At 37.5% G+C, this 15,772-nt stretch overlaps 2 protein-coding genes across 2 annotated transcripts in view; both read right to left on the reverse strand.

Moving 5' to 3' along the window:
* The window catches only part of LOC113066312 (cytoplasmic protein NCK1-like), a 41,781-nt gene extending 35,523 nt beyond the window's left edge, over positions 1-6,258 (reverse strand). The window contains exon 1 of the mRNA XM_026238190.1: positions 6,075-6,258. The gene's annotated coding sequence lies outside the window, so the exon portion shown is untranslated. The remainder of the gene's footprint in view (positions 1-6,074) is intronic.
* Positions 6,259-9,422: 3,164 nt separating this feature from the next.
* On the reverse strand, positions 9,423-14,189 carry LOC113066313 (solute carrier family 35 member G2-like). The gene is made up of 2 exons (XM_026238196.1): positions 13,930-14,189; positions 9,423-11,102 (listed from the first exon to the last, which is right to left on the reverse strand). The coding sequence occupies exon 2, from the start codon at positions 11,080-11,082 to the stop codon at positions 9,838-9,840; it is 1,245 nt and encodes a 414-aa protein (XP_026093981.1). The 5' UTR covers positions 11,083-11,102; positions 13,930-14,189; the 3' UTR covers positions 9,423-9,837.
* Between the last annotated feature and the right edge of the window lie 1,583 nt (positions 14,190-15,772).

Raw genomic sequence — 15,772 nt, forward strand, 5'->3', positions numbered from 1 at the left:
TTTGCTTTGGATAAAAGCGTCTGCTAAGTGTAAATAGCAAAACTTAATCAAATTTTAAAACAAGCCCCACATCAATTAAATAAGCAACAAATAAAATAAATCTCTTCATTTAAACCAGTAGTCGACCAGGGTCGGCAACCTTTTCGGAATGACATGCATTTTTATTTTTCTGGTTAACAACTGTGCAATTTTAATGTTTTTAAAGTTCTTTATGAACCGCAAGATTGCTTTTAAATAAAGATGTAAATGCAAAAGTAAAGGCAGTAAAGCTGACTGTTTCTGTCAGTTAAGTTTTAATTTAGAATGTTTGTGATAATGTAAGAAAAATAAGTTTAAATGTTTTAATATATAAATGTAAAAGTAAATGCAAAAGTAAAAAGCTTTGAATAGTTGATGATATATTGTACTGTGTAAAAAAATAATCACAATGTTGAAAAAGCATTAAGTGACAATGTTTAAAATCTAAAATAATGGATAAATGTTGCAGACTGATCCATGCTGCTTCTGTACCACACATGGACTACACACTTCATACATACAACATACACACACACACTGCAAACAGAGTGTGTGTGTACCTCTCATACAGCTCCAAAAATCAGGCTTGCGCTGTGTAAGCTATTGTGCAACATTTACACGATTGTAAAAACAAAAAATACAGTCCATGATCAAAAATTTAAGTGAAATAAATATATAAAAAAAGTAAAGAAAAAATATTGAAAAAAATACTCTCCCAAAGACTCTAAGAGAGGAATTAATTTTCACAAATGAAATTCAGGCCCTGAATAAATGTCTAAAAAACTTGATTGGATCATCACTATAGATAATTCTACATGATAAAAAGAAGACTTTTATAAAAAGATACTGCTTTCTGTGATCGGCCTCAAAAATACTGATAGGAGCACCCCTATGAAATTGGACATCATTCTGTTTTGTGAAACTACACATAAAAAATATGAGCATGAAACAGAAACAGCAGATTCAGTCTCTGCCAGCAGGTGGTGCTTAAAGCATTTCCTTGGTTTCTGCTGTAAACAAAGCAGCGTTGCACTCATGAACTTTAATATGCATTACACAAAGACAAATTGAAAAGAAAATACCATCTAAACTTTTCTAAAGACAGTAAGTTTTGCTCAGACATTCATTCATATAAACTCCTAACCCTAATTCAATCGCGATTTGAATATCATCTTAAGCGATTTGAATCGTCACATATTTTAATCGATTTTCAACCGGCTCAAGGTTAATCATTACATTCCTATTAATTATATAGACATGTCAAGTAATATTCTCTTCAAAATGTTGACAGTGGTTACTTTAAATCGAACCAAAGATGGTGGCTGTTTGACAAAAAATTTTATAATGCTGAAAACGCAACAAACGTGTCTTATGAATTTAACCCATTATAGGGCCCTATGATTTCTATAATTTTGAAAATGCAGACAGAATCACAGAACCCAGTCATAAAAAATGGAATTTACTGTATAATAATATCACAGAAAATTATGAAGTTATAATAGTTTTGCAATATGAATTCAATTGATTAGACATACTTTGTGACTTAAACCATTAAGTGGAAACCAGACAAATCAAAACATAAAACACACAATTTGAAGAAAATAAAACTGAATTAAAAAAAAAGTTAAATAATAGAAAATAAAAGAAATGAAAAAAAAAAAAAAGAAAATCTGATGGATTGCATGGGCCCTACCAATTTATGTGTAGAGTACTTTTTCGAAATAAAAAACAAACACACACACTAAAAAAATTTTGTTTATTTTTTAAATTATTTTGTCTACCCAAATGCTGGGTTGAGCCTTTTGGGCAATTTTTGGGGTAATTTTTCAGTTTTTGGGTAGTTTTTGTGCTCCTCGGATCCTGGTCAGGCATAAACCAGTGGTTGAGTTATTTATCGCAAGGATTTTGCATCCTTTTCAGAAGAGCGCAGTTCTAGGCACCATCGAAATGATTCATCACTTCAGTAAAATACAGGCTTGTGTACGTTTTATTTTATCTATAAAAACTGTGCTGTATATCGTTAAATTTTACGTAGAGCATCATACAGCCACATGGTGTGAGTCACCTAAAAGAGTGTCACGTGGAAAAGCCCGATGCTTTGCATATAAATAAACGATTACAGAATAAAAATACTTTATATGTAAAAATATGTCCTCAGAGTGGTTTATTGTTTGTTTATGGGCAGGTTATGGAGGCAGTCACAGGATGTTTCAGCTAAGAGTGAAACACAAGGCGGCGGTACGATAGCAGTTCTCCACCGAACACTACTCCAGCAGCGTTACGGTGCAAACTAAATAACAGAAACGGGTAACACGTGAACTACATCTGTTTAATTTTGCATTTTTAATTCTAATATTTGTTAAACAAGTTCAAATAAAGGCAATATGTAAAAACAATATAAACAACTGGGACAATAATTCAATGCATTGCAATTCGTGGATCGATTCTGAGCTTAGATTTTAACAGCAGATGGTGCGCTAAGCTAGTCTTTAGCCGCACACTCAAATGCTCACGAAAAAGTGTGCTTGTGCGTTTGGCTGAGTAATGTAAGTGTTTAAATGTACTTTCAATTCGAATTCACAGTGGGCTGTGTTTACATTAATCTTGCATCCCACAGCCCACTGTGAACTCGCTTCAACCTATTCAAACTTTATGAATTAATATTTTAGGTTCAAGTGGTGCACGTGTAAGGAACTGGAAGCAGTAGAATACGGCTATTTCTAAAGCACAGAATCGATTCAAAAGAGAATCGCGTTGCCTTCGGAAAATCTCAGAATCGATGCGCTGTCATTTCTCGATTTGCGATGCATCGATTTATTGTTCCAGTCCTAATAAACAATGTTGTAAATGATATACATACAAGAAAATAACATGAAGTTATCATGCAAACCAGTGGTTGCGTAGAGTTTTCACACAAGTTTAGAGGATTTAAGTTTATCTGTAAACTGTTAAAATGTAAAAATGTGACACCGATATGAAGCGGAAATTGAACAAATGAATCCGTTACGACTCACATCAAGATCAAAACATGCATTTAGAATACAGATGGGGGAATATAAAAAAAAATATCTTAATATATATTTTACATAAAAATCTAAGATAATGTATTACATCTATTTTAAACATATTCATCAAGATTTACCATTTAAAAAATATTGGTATAAAAATAAATAAATAAACTAACTTATTTCAGGCCAAGAACAGTCTCAGTGAACTCTTAGACCCAGAGGTGTAATGCTGCAGTAGCTTCTGGCCGAATGCACTGACAGAAGCAGTGAAAGACGGACGCGTGCGGATAATCAATGCCACGTCACTGCAGGCGTCTGAACAGCAGGTGCTGCTCTGAGAGACCGGGGTCGAGGCTGAATGAAACCGCTGTGCTTCCACAGGCACGTTTGGGGAGGGGACGGTGGGCTGAAGAAAAGAGACGGGTCCCCGCAGACCACAGATACATCGTCCAATTTCTGTGGGGTGACTCTCCCCTCACGGAGGAAATGGCAAAATATAAATAGCCCCTTTCACTCTTTTTCCCAACCCTTTCTCCTTGATCCCGAGCCCCTCAGCTCAGCGGGATCCAGGGCCCCAGACAAATTGTCTCTCACTCATTCATTCAAGTTTGCTCTCTAGCTCTCTCTCTCTCTTTAATCTTAATGAGAGGTTGTGGAGAGAGCTGTCAGTGTGACAATAATTACAGAAACTCACCAGCTGCAACTGGCCCCGGGCCCCAAAACATTCAACACAAAACTGTGAGGTCATGCTAAAAAGGCAACAAAAAAAAAAAAAAGTACTGTATCTGTACTGTATCTCGGCCGTCTCGCAGACGCTGAATACAGGGTTACTTCAATAAGACGACAGTGGAGAATCAAATAACAGTAGTTATGATTGCTCACCCCTGTAATTCGGATAATGTCACGCTCAGTCACACAGGCCTTACCCAGTGCCACCACAAACACACGAAACCACAGAGAGGGGATATCAGCAGCTGACTCACTGGCCCAACCAGGTGTGTACGAATTTTTAACGTGTCGCAGTGTGGTTTCTAGGGTGTTATGGTCTCTGAGATGTTCTGATCTGTATATATGACTTCAATCAATGCAAGTGAAGTGATCATCATCAGCCAAGAGTGATCTCTAAGAATAGCTCATCCCTCATGATCTATGTGATTTAAGAACAGCGCTGCAAATTTAACCTACATTACACTTTCAATCTTCAGTGACTAACTAGTTGGGACTAGGGTTGGGTATCGAAAACCGGTTCCATTTTAGAACCAGTTCCAAATATCCGAGAACCAGGTATTCGATAAGAAAAGTGCATTTCGATTCTACTTAACGACTCCTGCGTTCACATCTTAATGTGATTCAAAACTATTTAATTTAGAGGAATGGAAAGAATCTGCGACTTGCTAATAATTGATTTGTTTGTTCCTGTTTTATTACAGACTGTTTACTTGTCTTTAACACTTTAATATTTTAAATTTATATTAATCTAGTTGTTTTTGAGGTGGTATCTTTTCTTAAAGCAAAAATTTCCTCTTGCAGTGTTTTGTAGGCTGCTGATTTTTCAGCTGCAACAGAATGCTTTGTAAAAAGACAGAATACATGTCTGACTTATTTTTATTTTATCTTATTGGAATAGAAACTAGGAATCGATAAGCAAAATTGAAATTAAATTGAAATCCGAAATGATACCCAACCCTAGTTGGAACCAAATGTTGGTTTGCCATTATCAATAAACGTACGATTCCCATAATTTAAAGAAATACATTTGTTTTATCAATAGCTTTGGTTAAATATTTGAGCTTGAAATTAAAGAGTGTTCAAATGTAAAACCATATACAAATCACAAATAATGTTATTTCTTAACATACATCATTACAGATAATGTGTGATGGGACAGACCAACCTCGTACCAGAGATTTTCTTTCTTATACTTGCCTTCCAAACATCTAATCATTCCTAAATAAAGATGTTTACTAGAGATGCTAAAATACTCAAGACATGAATTCTTGTCTTATCAAAATGAAGTTTTTACACGTCTAAAACATTAACATAAACTCCTCTTCTTTTTTTCAGAAATCAAGAACTAATAACATCATTGTGCTTCTCCTGTAATCTTGATTTTAAAAAAGTTTAGATATGTATAAAGGAAATGTATAATGATCAATACATGTATTAATCTTTGTTAATGTTAGTTCATAAAAATACAGTCGTTCATGTTTGTTAATCTACAGTGCATTAACTAATGGTACCAAGCACAACTTTTGATTTTAATAATGTGATTGAAATTAACATTCAGATGAATACATACTGTAGAAATATCGTTCATTCTTTAGGTCATGTTAACTAATGAGCCTTTAGTGAAGTGTACATTAGATCAACCACACAAGACACTAAAGTGATCTTTCTTGGTGGGATGTGCTCGATCCGTGTGGACACTTCAGAGTTTGCTGAGAAATCTCACACATAACTCACAGTTCAGAGAGAGAACTGAACACACATGAAGGATTTAATACAGACCAGAGAGAGAGCAATCACATATCAACATTATCAGACATTAACTTGCTGACAGTTGTTGCATAACACATCAACATGATCATAAATCAAAAACCAATAAGGAAATCCCATCTAAACACAATCAAACTTCATAATCATATCTCATGAACAGTGATGAGAAGCGATATTTAGAATTAAAAATCCAATAAAACTGTGTTTTGTTTCAACAGAGAGCCTATAATGCAGTATTGTGCTCTGAGGTTTTAACGTGAATGGCATAAAGGCCTGTTGAAGACAAACATTACAGCAGTTTGTGTATGATTCGTGTTTTTAATAGCCACTCTTCAACATCTTCTGTATTTATGAAAGCAAATCACGGCAATGTGAGGCCTGACCACAGCCTTTTACACAATCCCTTTACAATTACACTGATTTACCTCTGACTGTTTCCTCTTTCTTATATTTATGTCGTTATGAAGATAAATATCTCTAGTCAGAATCAGCCTCGCATGTATTGTTTCAGCTCTATTCGCTACAATCTCTTATAAATATCTGTCATCTTACCCTCGAGTGCTCCGGTGTGCACCCTGACCCCGTGTCTCCGGCTCACACTCGATGATCAGCTCTGTTTAGATCACAGGCGTGTTTTCTCAGTTTCATTGTTTCACGGGAATGGTTTTTCTAGGCATCCAACGTGAGGAGACCTCGACCTGCGGTTCTACTCACAGCACTGCTGCGCTATCTAACCTGCTGTAGGAGGCGGGACTGTCTACAATTTACTCGTGTGCCCATTGGTTAGCCAAGAGCGCTCATTGGTCAGAGCACAAGTCCATCAATTGTATACATATTACACGGTGCACTGTTACTGTGGTCAGTTTCGCAATTCCCAATAATTATAATAATTGATTATTATATTATATTATATTATATTATATTATATTATATTATATTATATTATATTATATTATATTATATTATACTTTTGTTTGCTGTAAAATATATTTAAATATATTGAATCATGTATCAAATAATCCTGTTATCTGAATTTTGTTATGACATAGATGATTTTATCCTGCCTGGAGTGCATAGCTTTCTAGCATATTTAATAATATTATCTGTTAATAATAGTAATAGGCAATCCTATCACTAGTAGTTAATTTGGGATTCTTTGTCACCCCTGATTCATGTACAGATTAGTCCAAAGGTCTGAGATCACATGGATTAGATTTTTTGTTTATTTATAAACCTTTTTTATTTATATTTTTTGGGAAAATATGTATTTTCGTTATTTTAAAGAAAGAAATCAAAAACCCTTTTTATTAAATTAGAAAAATATAAGCAGTGATCTCAAGCCTTTGGGCTGAACTGTGTACTACATCATAAATTGAAAGGATGGATTGTCTGTATAACACCTAATCTATCAGTTTATCTCTGAACGCACCTGAGTGAGCTACACTGATATGAGCGTATTCAAAGTCCCTCACGCTTGGCTGATAGAGCCATTAGATGGTGCACAACATGCTTCAGGATGCAATCTGTTTCCTGTCCTAACAGATGGATGTGTCCTGGACCCCTGTCTTCTCCTGTCCATAATCCCAGAGCCTCGTGAACAGATATTACAGGAATATATATATATATATATTTTGCTGAAAATACTCACCCTCAAGTCATCCAAGATGTAGATGAGTTTGTTTCTTCATGGGAACAGATTTAGAGAAATGTAGAATTGCATCAGTGTGTCATCAACGGATGCTCTGTAGTGAATGGGTGCCGTCAGAATGAGAGTCCAAACAACTCACAAAACATCACAATAATACTCAAGTAATCCACAGCACTTCAGTCCATCAATGAATTAAAAACTGCACATTTGTCAGAAAACAAATCCCTTATTAATAAATTCTTAACTTTAAACCGTTGCTTCCGAGTCCATAATTCATAATAACGCTTCCCCCAGTGAAAAAGTCCTCCCTCTCTTGTCAATTGCTTGTGGATTATTGTGATGTTTTTATCAGCTGTTTAGACTCTCATTCTGACGGCACCCATTCACTGCAGAACATCTGCTGGTGAGCAAGTGATGCAATGTTACATTTTCCCAAATCTGTTCTGATGAAGAAACAAACTCATCTCTTGGAAGGTCTGAGGGTGAGTATTTTCAGCAAATTATCATTTTTGGGCGAACTATTCCTTTTACAATGTATTTATCTTCTTTTATAAATGAATAGAAGAAGGTCAGGTTGTTCCAACCCCATATATTGATATTTTAGTTTTTGTGGAACTTAAATTTTTTTGATAATATTCATAAAGACAGTCCATAAATGAACTAAAATACATCATAAGTACTTCATACGACTGTGCCATATATTCAAAGTCTTAAACAGATATGCAATAGCTTGAATATAGTTTATAACTGTTTATCTTTTTTGTTCCACTTTAGAGCTTGATAAACTGTATTGAAAAGAGCTGCATTCACTTTATTTCTTCAAAGCCCCTTTCTGCATTCCACAAAAAAAAAAAAAAAAAAAACACAATGTGAGGCTGGGTAAGCAGTGACATCATTCTTGATTGAACAGTTCCTTTAAGGAAACGGCCTCAGAAGAGCCCCCTTGTGGAGCACTGGGGAAATGTCATGCTCTGCCATTTAAAAGATGTATAACAAAAATATCTCCAGGCCCTGCCAACAAACCCAGCAGCGATGCATCATGACCACAGCTTTCATATGACCGAGGGCAGCGATGATTACATTGATCTTAAATCTAACCTTTGTGACAGGGTATAAACAAAAGAGAATCAAATGAAATACTGTACCACCCGTGTCTGGAGTTATTAAGAGGGGGGCTGATTTCATAAGATCTCACCACAGACCATCAACATCAGGACTTCATATCGGATACAAGAGATGACAACACAGAGCATGTGCACAAACAAATGCACAACAGCTACAAAGATGATGATGGTTATGATGATAAAATATTAACAGATATTTATCAACACAATCATGAGAGTGAGTCGAATAAGTTCACAGAAAATTGTCAAGAATGACATGGAAGACACTTCTGTGTCTATAATACATCATTTGACATTGCATAATCTTATCATAGGAGGTTTTCTTTCAAGTCTGATGAGATAACACACACACACACACACACACAAGCACACAAACACACACACACAAGAACAATGATGCCTAATTCCAAGCACAAATTCCTCCATCGTTCAGACAGGGATCGCATCGATCGCTTTGGCATACCCAGAAAGTTAATTTATAACATTTTTACAACAGGGTTTTTGTTCTCTTTAGATATATAGCCCATGTAAATATGGATGACCCTTACCGAAAGGTCAGATTAGAGCAGTTTAACTGGTGGGTCATGACCTGAAGAATAGGTAGAAAATGGGCAAAATAAATAAATGAATAAACCTGGTAAATGTTAAATAAAGTGCATGTAATTGTGCATATTGAGATACCAAAATAAGTACAGAATATTAAAGGGGTCCCGGTTCCAATCAAACACAATAATTTATTGCAAATTCATCCGTCATTTGATTGAAGCTAGAAGATTTTAAAGTAATATATATATATATATATAAACTAAAAATGATTACATTTAGTAGCTATCATATAGTATTTTAAAGACATTTTAGTGTACCCTGCCCATTAAACAAATTTGGCTGGTTCAGTCAAATCTGGGCAAAGCAGATGTGAAACTGGATTAGCATTCAGTTTTTAAAAACATAAACGGGCCATGCATTCAATTCAACAACATTTTTGTACAAATTTAGCTCTCATTTGTTTGAAGCTAAATAACACAACACCGTGAAATATTGGTTTAATATAATAAACAATCTTATTATTAATGTATGCATATATATATATATATATACATTTAACAAATTGTTAATAATAATTGGAACCGTAACATCTTGAAAAACAAGCCAAAAACCTGACCATTAAACACAAAAAGGTGCACAAATTCAATGATCAGTGTGTGAAATTGCAATACTGTATTATGATTTATCTGTGAGAGTCTCTGATCACACTGTTTATAGATTTAGGCCACTGCTTCTTTCTCTTACTTCAGAGACAGAAGAACATAAATCAATGCTATCAGAGGGGGCACTATGGAGCACTGTTTTTATTTTCCCACATCAACAGTTAGTGAAGACATTACACTGATGGCACTCTTTTCACAATTCAAAATAAATGCTGAAGATCCAGACATTCAGTGATTGCACATTGGTAAGAGAAGGGGGCTGAGAAACACTGCACACACACACACACATATATACATGCCCCCTCATGCGCTCGAGTACACACACATCGATGCTCTCATTTGATCGGTGAGTCCAGAATCTCTTGGTAATCTTGTCGGATGGCCCGGCCCACCCTGTACAGCTTGAGCCCCGTGAGGACGAACACGCTGACCATGATGACAAGCGCTCCGAAGACGTCGTACACGGACGGGATCATCCGCAGCACGATGAGCTGAAGAAGCATGGCCACCACGATCTCCAGATGCTGCACGGTGCTGACCAGAGCCGGGTGGAACTTGTTGAGGGCGTAGTAGACGCCCAGAAACGCCACGGTGGAGCAGATGCAGATTCCCGTGAGATAGCCCCACGTCTCGCCATCCAAGGGAATGATGGGCTCTTGCATGATGAACATAGTGGACGCCCCCCACACGGTTCCCGTCCAGCCGAACGTGAAGAGCGCCGCCCACATGCTGACCCGCTCTTTGATGGCCCGGTACACGATCATGGACAGCGCGGCGGTCAGACCCGCCATCACAGTCATCGTGTAGCCGAAGGCTTCCTTCCAGAATCCCAGAGGAGACTTTTCTTCATCTGCGATGTTGGGGATCATGACCAGACACAGGCCGAAGAGGCTACCTACGACCGTCACTACGTCTGTGTAACCCAGGCGTTCGTCTAAGAGCAGGAAAGCCAGAACGGCGCTGAAAACTGTGGTGGTGGCCCGCCACATGATGGTGCCATTGCTGGGTGGAACGATGGCGAAAGACGTGTATGCACACGTGATGGAGATGACGTTGCAAATCCCGTAGAAGAACAAACGCAGCCGATAGCCCTTCGGCCCGAAGGGATCTTCTTTATAGTAGAGGACCACCAGTATAGAAAACACCTGGATCACCGAGCGGATGAAGATGAGCTCTAATGATGGCACTTTGGAGCGGTCGGCTGCTAGACGTGTAATGAGAGCCACGCATCCGTGTGCGATGGCCGCCCCAAAGAGGGCGCCCCAGGTGACCCGCGACGCCAGGACCGAGGCCTCGCCGAAGCTCGCCAGCTGACCGCCCACTCCTTTATCTCTCTGATCGGCTCTGGGACGGGAATCCATAGTGCCGAATAAAGTCCTGCCGGGGCCGCTCTCTGACACCAGTCTCTTGCTCGGGTTGTTGTCCATGAACGAGCCGAAGTCCTCGAAGGATGGAGCGTCATCGTATGCCTCATCGCCCGGCTGGGGGAAATGCGTGGCGTACTTCACCGTGACCGTGTTGGGGTGGATTTTAACCTTCTTTTTGGAGCCGTACTGTTGCCTCGTGGGGGACGGATCCATTTTCTTCAGCTACAGAAGAGCTGTGAAACAACAAACACCAGAGGATTAACTGATGGTATAAACACAAATATACAAAATATGCTGAGTTTGGAGCAGGACTATAATATAAACATTATATAATTAAAGGCTTTCGAATTAGGTAGTTACAGGAACTAGCCACCAGGACGTCTTCTGAAAACTAAATACATTTTTTCCTGATTGCCCAACGCTATCTCACGGCCAATTCATACGTATTTTACGAGGTGGCTTATTCGTACGAATTTGTACAACCTCACTCGTACGATTTTATATGATTTGTCTAAACCCCAGTGACGGTTAGGTTTAGGGGCGGGGTTAGGTGTAGGTAATTCGTACAAATTCATATGAATTGTGCAACTCGTAAAATACGTATGATTTGGCAACAATCGTATGAATTTGTAAGAGTGTGGTCGTACGAATTCGTACGAATAAGCCACCTTGTGAAAAATTTACGAATTGCCGTGAGATCGGTTTGGATTGCCCTCACACCACCGATAAGAAATCTGGAGTGACGTAATCCGGACGAAAGCGGCGTTAATTAAGCGTGATGTTCAATAATGTCATCAGCTGGAGGATGGAGTCCCTGGACTTCAGTGTCTGTCCACCAGTCGCTGTTTTATTATCTTCATGTAGTTCGTTTTTTCTTTACGTGGCTTTTCAAAACTGACGGGACAGTGTTTTGTATAGCATGAGCTTGGCCAGTCAATGTATACTTAGGTCACTGGAAGCTCCTATTGTGCTGGGTTAGACCCTACTCTGAACTAAGAGCTATTTAGACCCCCAAAAGGTGTTCCACTAACTCAAATCATTCCCAGTTCTTGCAGTGTGGACACTAGGAACTATGAAAACCTTCCTCTGCGAAAAACCCTATTATTTATTCATTTTCATATCATCCCAAACACAGATGCTGTCATTTGATAGTACAAGATGAGAAGTGATATTGTGATGTACATCCAAGAGTAAAGGACTACTGGGAAGAAAAAAAAAAGTATGGCTGGGATGGAAGTTTCTTGGGTTTTAAAATGCAGAAGTGGAGACTAAGCAGACTAAAAGATTTGAGAAGTCTGGCATACGTCTACATAAAGAAGTCGAGTTATCACATTTTAGTTACACATTAAAAGATCAAAATGTAATCATACGTACAGTAGCTGAATTTGTTCACAAGCTCTATATCATGCATTTACAAAATAGGATGAATTTTCATTCATCCCCCCCCCCTGCAGTGAGCTATTTACCCCTATGTATTACTAGTCAGAGAAAATTGAGAACAACTTGGGAACCAAACAGGCCGGTAGATTGAGATCAAGATATGATTCCAGAATCAGCTGGTTCATAGAAAACATCAGGTTTGATCCTCATGATCTGTTGTTAAAAAAGACTGATAGAGCTCTACTAAGTGACTCAATGATCTGTTCACAGCAGTTCAGAGGTTAATAGATCACCAGAAGGCAGCACTGTCAGTGAATAATAACTTAAATGTCATTCATATGTCATATTAACATTTATGATGTTTATTTCAAAGCTTGACAAATATGGTCACTGTAATTCAATCTGCCTGAAGATTCCTTAAAGTTGCTCCTTTTGTGTTTGTTTGATGGTGGAATAATAACTGCATATTGGACGACATGAATGAGAACATATTGTCAGAATCTTCTTTTTTGGGCAAACTAAACACATTAAGACTGACACGTTTTGACGGAGGTGGGTCTATCTAGAACAGTGAATCTAAAAAGCATATTTTTGCCACTTTAAGCTTGTACTGTGGTTTCACAGAAATGCAGAAGCAAATCTTACATAATTCATAACTGGCTGCTTCAACGGTCTCCCTGTCGGTCTCTCTCTGCCCCATGTGTACAGCAATTTCTATATTTAAGTGCTGTAGCGCCTGCTCAGATAAGCAGAATTTGATTCAGTGTGATGGGAAGAAATTATGTAATGAGGAAACTAGATCCTGGTGAAACAGGTTGATTTTGAATTATCATACTCCAATCACAATTTCAGCATTACTAAAGCATGTTAAAATCTGCGTTTGAATGTTAAGCAAAACGAGATGTATCATTGTGGATCTATTTCTTTGAGTACAAGCCAAAACACTGTAAAATGGACTTGTTTTTCGGAGTGCATCACACTACCAAAAAATATGGTCTTTTTTTTCACCCGATCGAAAGCAAATAATGTTTCCAACAACCGAAATCCCCACCAGAGGGCAACAATATCAACAAGATCCTCCTGAAGAAAGCCCATCTCATGCTCTAACCTCATAACTCGTAAAAATGTCATATTATATCAAACTTCATATTGGCATATTGCTCTCATGGTGCACCGTGAGGCTGGAGACATGACAGATCTGCTGAAGAAAGCAGGATTTATTTTAGGTTTGCAAGGGCCACAGCCTTTGAACCACATATGAACCTGTCTCTGGTTTCTGTAATAGATTTCCTACAAAATGCTAGATACTAAAAATTCACGATCATTAAAAACAACAGTAAATTAACGGAGGAGTTTTGGCGTAGAAAATAGAAATGTAAAAAATTATAGAAAATGCTTTACTAGCCATTTATTTCACCAGCAAACGATCTATCATGCATAATATTATGTATTAATTTGCATGCACTTTCGTGTAAATACTCTTAACTCCTAATTCTGCACGCAGCCTAAAATACTTTTCTCTCCAAAATTTGATTACTTATTAATTTCTTCATACAAACACCGTTTGCACATCAAATCAAAACGCGTCAGATTTATTTTTAACCTTCTGCAAATATCGCCAGCGCAAGTGCATCTCCATACTGAGCGCCAAACGAATTAAATGAAGCGATTTTCACTCACCACACTTCTTTCAACGAAAGGATCCTGCTGTCTTTATAGCTATAAGTGTTTAATTCACTGGCTTCAAGATACGGAGAACTGCGCTCGCCATGTCTCCATCCTTTCCTCATGGACGCGCTGGATGTCTCCAAGGTGCGCGCATCAGCCGCGCGACGCTCCACACGCCTCCTGATGCTCGTGCTTCTGCTGGGGTGATGCTCAACACAGACCCCCGTGTCTCCTGTCTGATGGCGGAGTGAGGGTGGGGTAGACCATCTTCAACCTATCACCATCAACATCTCCAGCGTCAGAAGAAGCACGTGCACGCTGAGTTGATCTTATTTCTTGGCAGAAATGGGCACCACGCTGCCTTTCAGACAGTCTCTCATATTATATTTAACTTTTTTAATTTATTTTTTTACGTGGAACTGTTTAATGTTAGAATACATTGAATGAAGTCTTCCTAACATCTCGGACATCTTGCGCATCTTCTCTAGTTTGATTTCTAATTACCCTCTAGATGGGGCATTACCAGAACAGCATGATGTCACCTTGGTTGTCTTTTTTTAAATGTCAAGCAATTTAATTCATGATGTGTCATATGGTTAGATCAGGTTTTGAACACGTTATGAAGCCCTACACCAGTCAAAGGTATAAAATAAGAAATGATGTAGCAGTAGAATTGTTTCGCAGGAGACAGCCAATCATGAACCTGCTTGGCTCATTAAATATTCATGAACTCGGACAGTCACAGGAACTTTTCATGCATGGAGCCCGCTTATCAAATAAAGCGTCCTACATAAACTCCTACATAAACTGTCAAATTGTTGAATTTCTCTCTTAATTGTATGTAATTGTTAACTTAAATTGTTGAATTTCATTGTAAAACACTCGTAAAATTTGTATTTTGTAAATTGTTGAATGTTTTTTTTTTAGAAATTGTTCGTAAAACCATTCTACATAAACTGTTGAATATCTGACTAAACCTTTTGTAAAACTATTATAATATTTATAAAACCATTTTTAAACTAAAAGGCTCCAATCAATGTATTTTTGTGTAAATCATAAAAATATTTTTATTTTGTAAATCATGAACCCATTCCTATGTGAATAAATTACTGTGTAATTTATAAAACTATTCTTTATGCAAAATGTTGAATTTCTTTATAAATTGTACAATTATTCTTTTGTGAATTGTTTCTGTGTAAATCATAAATTCATTCTTATGGAAATTGTTTCAATTCTGTGCAAACCTTGAAAAGTAAACAGCAAAGCCACTCTTATATGGATTACTGAATTTCTGGGCAAATCTTGAAAGTATTCTTAAGTAAATTGTTGAGTTTCTTAACTAACTCTTGCATTAGTTGTTTAACTTTTTATACAATATTTGCACAATCTGCAATACTTATTAATCGTCAAATGAAAGTTGTTTGTAAAACCCTCTGCTTATTCCCTTGGTCAGTCTGATATATCAGTTCTTGATTTTCTTGCCACATTGTTTCAGAAAAGTGTAATGTTTCTACTGTGGTCAGTCACATATTCCCCTCCAGATGGGTCGTGGAGCAAGGAGGTGAACTGCTGGGTTCATAGTCTAAAGTCTTACTGTAATGTTTCCACTGGTGCTACAATAAACAACCAATCTTGAGCCCAATGACACACTGCTGAGTTTGTTAACAGTAGCTAGTTACATTATTGCTGGCCTAATTGCTCTTCAAAGCCCAGTAATCGGCCCAAATTCAGAGTTTCTATGATATTCTCCCTTGATAAGGCTCAGGTCCCCGTCAATGTTTTGGGCTGGAAATAAAATTGTCAGATAAAAAAGCCCAATGACTACCGTTTTCTACTAAAAAAACAACAGTGTTTT

This window comes from Carassius auratus, chromosome 49 (genome assembly GCF_003368295.1).
Source record: "Carassius auratus strain Wakin chromosome 49, ASM336829v1, whole genome shotgun sequence".
NCBI classification, from domain to species: domain Eukaryota; kingdom Metazoa; phylum Chordata; class Actinopteri; order Cypriniformes; family Cyprinidae; genus Carassius; species Carassius auratus.

What these genes read in the sequence shown, in the direction of transcription:
- LOC113066313 (XM_026238196.1), bottom strand. Translation starts at nt 11,082, where the DNA reads ATGGATCCGTCCCCCACGAGGCAACAGTACGGCTCCAAAAAGAAGGTT.